We start from the raw sequence: 4,764 nt of genomic DNA, 5'->3' as shown, positions 1-4,764 counted from the left end.
GCCCATGGCCTGTCCCTGCTGCAGCCCCGGCACTGCCACCCCCAGGGCTGTGCCCGGCCCCGAGAGCACTCAGGCCCTGCAGCAACATGAGGGGGCAGGAGGGCAGTGGGGCAGCACTGGCAACACCAAGTGCTGCTGCTGCTGGGCACAGCTGCTGTGCCAGCACTGATCTACCCCAGCTCTGCACACAGACACTGCTGCTGCAGCTCCAGAGAAGGGAACAAAAGGGGCTTAACAGGAGAAAAATTTGTTGTGAGTTCTTTTCTTTTATTTAAATCCACCAAAGGCACAGCTTTTCAATGACACAGTCTGTGGGTCACAGTAACGGTGGAGAGAAACAAAATGAGAAATGGCAGAAAGAATGGCTTTTCTTTGTGAAAAATGTTTAAAAAGCAAAACAAAAACAAACAATCTTCAAAACAAACCAGAATTAGTTATCAAAAAATAATTTTATTACAAGTGATTTCAAGAAACTGGAAAGCAGTTTAAAGTATCCTGAAAACATCCAGTCATCAGTGTCCACACTGCAGCCTTGAGCTCCTGGTTCCTCAGGCTGTAGATGAGGGGGTTCAAGACTGGAGGCACCACCAAGTGCAGAACTGACAGTGACAGATCCAGGGAAGGGGAGGAGATGGAGGGGGGCTTCAGGTGTGAAAATATGGTAGTGCTGAGAAACAAGGAGACCACAGCCAGGTGAGGGAGGCAGGTGAAAAAGATTTTGTGCCGTCCCTGCTCAGAGGGGATCCTCAGCACAGCCCTGAAGATCTGCACAAAGGAGAAAACAATGAAGACAAAACAGGCAATACATAAACAGATGCTAAGAGCAAGAAGGCGCAATTCAGCGAAGTTTCAGTTTGAGCAGGAGTGTTGGAGGATCTGAGGTATTTCACAGAAGAACTGTCCCAGGGCTTTGCCATGGCACAGGGGCAGGGAAAATGTATTGGCTGTGTGCAGCAGAGCATTGAGAAAGCCACAGGCCCGGGCAGCTGCTGCCATGTGGGCACAAGCTCTGCTGCCCAGGAGGGTCCCATAGTGCAGGGGTTTGCAGATGGACACGTAGTGGTCGTAGCACATGATGGTCAGGAGGGAAAATTCTGAAGACATGAAGAACATAAAAAGAAACACCTGTGCTGCACATCCTGAGTAGGAGATGTTCCTTGTGTCCCAGAGGGAATTGTGCATGGCTTTGGGGACAGTGGTGCAGATGCAGCCCAGGTCAGTGAGGGCCAGGTTGAGCAGGAAGAAGAACATGGGGGTGTGCAGGTGGTGGCCGCAGGCTACGGCGCTGATGATGAGGCCGTTGCCCAGGAGGGCAGCCAGGGAGATGCCCAGGAAGAGGCAGAAGTGCAGGAGCTGCAGCTGCCGTGTGTCTGCCAGTGCCAGCAGGAGGAAGTGGCTGATGGAGCTGCTGTTGGACATTTGCTGTGTCTTGGTATGGGGACCTGTATGAAAAGTAATCATGGAATAGTTCTGTTTGGAGAGCACTTAAATATCCCAGCCCAGCTTGGTGACACTTTCCCCCCACTGCCTGCCCAGGGCTCTGCTGCTGCGAGCTGTCCCTGCCAGCAGCTGCTTCCCTGTGCCCAGGGCTGGGCCCTGCCAGTGCTGCCAGAGCCCAGCCCAGCCCTGAGGCTCAGCTGTGCCCTGCAGACCCCTCCCAGTCCAGGGCACTGCCCAGGGCCATCTCTGCCTCTGCAGGCTGTGATGGCAACATCACAGCAACCCAGAGGTTGCTGGAAAAGAGACACTGAAGCTTCCTTAAGGGGCCCTGTGCTGATTTCTGTCACTGTGTGGTTTATTAGGATCTGAGAGAAAACTTTTTTATTTTTCTCAACCTAAACAGAGAGATGAATATCAATGTGCAATTTCCCATCCAGGCAACCCAGAGAAATAGATTATATAATCAGGATTTTCTCTTTTATACAGCCTCTGCCTCCCTGTGCACCCTATGTAATCTACACCAGAGGACAAGGCAGCATCACCTGTGTGTCCTGGCTACTTTTGTCTTGGTGCAATCCTTGGATAGATGTAATTTTATATGTAGAATCCCAGTTTTGGCCATTGACACCTTGGTGAGAATAGCAGTTCTTTTCTACTGGAAGGAAAGCACTGAGCCCCAGTGTTTGGTACTAGATGAGAGACAGCCCTCAGGAGGCAAGGCAAGCCAGATTGGTACTGACAGATTTTGTCTGGGAGCTATCCTTGGATATACAGAATTTTAGAGGTGGGATATCAATTTCTGACATTGATGTCTGAAGCAGAATGATTGTTCATTTCCATAGGAAGGAAAGAAAAGAACATGGGTATTTCAGGGGCAGAACAAATGGTGGCCATCAGAGGCCAAGGCCAGGTAGAGCTCTCTATCCTGGCAGCTTTTTTTCTGAAAGGAACCTTTGGATATAAGAAGTTTTGGAGGGGGAATTCCACATTCAGCCATTCCTGCTTAGATAAGAAGGATGGCTCTTTTCCATAGGAAGGAAAGCACAGAGCCCAAGGGTTTCAGAAGCAGGTGAGAGACATCTCCCAAGGGGTCAAGGGCAGCCAGACTTGTTTGTCCTGGCAGCTTTCACTTGGGAGCAACCCATGGATGAACAGAGTTTTGGAGGTGAAATCCCCGTTTTGGCCATGGGGGCCTGGCTGAGGTACATGGATTTTTCCTAGAGGAATGAAAAGCGTGAAGTCTAAGTGTTGTGGAAGAAGATGAGAGGTGGTCACCCTTAGGCCAAGCCAGCCTGACCTGTCTCTCTTGGCACCTTTCGTCTGGGGGCAATCCTTGGACATAGGGAATTTTGGAGGGATTTATGGGATTTTTTGGGATTTTTGAGGGATTTTTTGGTTGTGAGTGCCTGGAATGGATGAAGAGCTGTTTTCTTTAGGAAGAAAAGCACAGAGTGCCAGTGTTTCAAAGGCAGATGAGAGCCAGCCCTCAGGAAGCCGAGGTGAGCCAGACTTACCAGTCACGGCAGCTTTGGTCTGGGAGCTGTCCATGCATATAGGGAATTGTGGAGGTGGATTCACAATTTTGGCCATGGGTACCTAGAGGAGAATGATGGTGCTTTTCCATAGGAAGGAAAGCCCAGAGCCCCAGTGTTTCAGTAGCAGATGAGAAGAGACCCTCCAAATGGCAATGTCAGTCAGACCTCTCAGGTGGCCCCCAGGAGGCCCAGCTAGCCAGACCTGTTCCGTGTTCCCTTGGTTCCATGGGGCCCCACAGTGTCACCATGGTCTCCTTGATTCCATGAGTCCCTGTAGTGACACAATATTCTCCTTGTTGCAATATTCTCATTGCTTCTGTAGTGTTATAAGGACCTCTTGCTTCCATAAGGTCCTGCAATATCACCATGGCCCTTGGGTTCCATGTGGCCCCACTGTGTCACAATGGCTCCTTGGTTCTATGGGCCCCACTGCTTCATCACTGACCCTTGGTTTCATAGGGACCCTGAGTTTCACAAGGATCCCACTGACTCCATGAAGCACCAGAGTGTCACAATGGTCTCTTTGGTTCCATGAGGTTCCATGGCGTCACCATGGTGTCCTTGGACCCGCATTGTCACAACTGACCCACGGTTCCATGAGGTTCTGTAGTGTCACCATGGTCGCTGTCAGAGGCTGGATGAGATCAATGTCCCAGAAACCTCGGGATGAGCTGTCAATCAGTCACACAGGGGGCTGGTGCTGACCCAGGCCCTGATTGCCCCAGCAATCACAAGTCCCACCTGGGGGAGGTCCACGAAGGCCCAGGGCCTTAAAACACAGAGCAGGAGCTCAGCCCATGGTCTGTACCCTGCCTTCTGCCGGGGTCTGTGTCTCACCCACACTGGAACCCCAGGAGTTGGTAGCCATGTGTGTGTCTTTCTATAGAGCTTCTGTCTTTCTCTCTCTCTTTCCTCTCCCCCCCCTCCCCCCCCTTCTAATGCTCTTTATATGGAACAGTTTTGAATACCTCAAAAATTTAAGTATTTAAAAGTTTCTAGGTTAAATAGTCTAAGTTAATGAAGCTCCTTGTAATAAATAAGGAGCCTTTTGTTCGCCTGACAGACCTTGAAGGAATATTGCCAAGACTTGTGAGGCCAGGATGTTAATTGTTCTGCTTTGATCTCCTGACAGACCTTGAGAAAGATATCGCCAGAACTTGTTAATTGTTTTGCTCTGCTTGCTTGCATGCTCGATAGGCCTTAAAGTAAAAGCCAGAATGTGTTCTGCTTTGCTTGCATAATCACATATTGTTTTAAGTGCCAAGAAAGGAGTCAGTGGCTGAGGAAGACTACTCACCCTCATCCCCCGACCACCAGAAGGCAGAAGAAGACCCCCTAGCAACTGGAGGAGCATGTGCAGAACTACTAGAGGAGGAGCACGTCACCCAAAAACTTAACAGCTTAAAAGGAACAAACTAAGGGGGGGGGGGTGCGGCAGTTAGTGGAGTGAGGACTCCTCTGTCGCCCAGTGCTGACTTTGCTTTTGCCTTCTGTAACCAATAAATCTTTTTAAATTGTTATTCGATCTTTTATGGCCCATTGCGCTCATTTATAACACTCCTGATAAGTATTTTATGTTGACTTGGATGATGTATTAGATCCTTTTCCAAAGTTACTTGGTTTACTTCACCAGTTAAAATTTTGTGTCATTTTGACCATTTGAGAATGTCTGGCTGGTGTTTCTTCTGCTCACCCACCTCTGGGGAAGGAGCCTTTGGTCACCCCCATCATTTCAGTGTTCTGGGTGTTAATTACAGCCCCTCAGGCTCACAATGGCCTGTTGTTTCCA

At 49.6% G+C, this 4,764-nt stretch overlaps 1 protein-coding gene across 2 annotated transcripts; it reads right to left on the bottom strand.

Moving 5' to 3' along the window:
* Positions 1–436: 436 nt before the first annotated feature.
* LOC130266664 (olfactory receptor 14C36-like) lies at positions 437–4,493 on the bottom strand. 2 transcript variants are annotated; one of them, XM_056515940.1, is made up of 3 exons: positions 3,178–3,429; positions 1,126–1,442; positions 437–765 (listed from the first exon to the last, which is right to left on the bottom strand). In XM_056515940.1, the coding sequence occupies exons 1-3, from the start codon at positions 3,341–3,343 to the stop codon at positions 466–468; spliced, it is 783 nt and encodes a 260-aa protein (XP_056371915.1). In that variant the 5' UTR covers positions 3,344–3,429; the 3' UTR covers positions 437–465. The 2 variants fall into 2 exon arrangements, with proteins under 2 accessions (XP_056371915.1, XP_056371916.1); XM_056515941.1 differs by having other exon boundaries at positions 439–1,442; positions 2,955–4,493.
* Positions 4,494–4,764: the final 271 nt, after the last annotated feature.

This window comes from Oenanthe melanoleuca, unplaced genomic scaffold (genome assembly GCF_029582105.1).
Source record: "Oenanthe melanoleuca isolate GR-GAL-2019-014 unplaced genomic scaffold, OMel1.0 S135, whole genome shotgun sequence".
Lineage (NCBI taxonomy): Eukaryota > Metazoa > Chordata > Aves > Passeriformes > Muscicapidae > Oenanthe > Oenanthe melanoleuca.
This window is presented reverse-complemented; position numbering and strand designations above follow the sequence as displayed.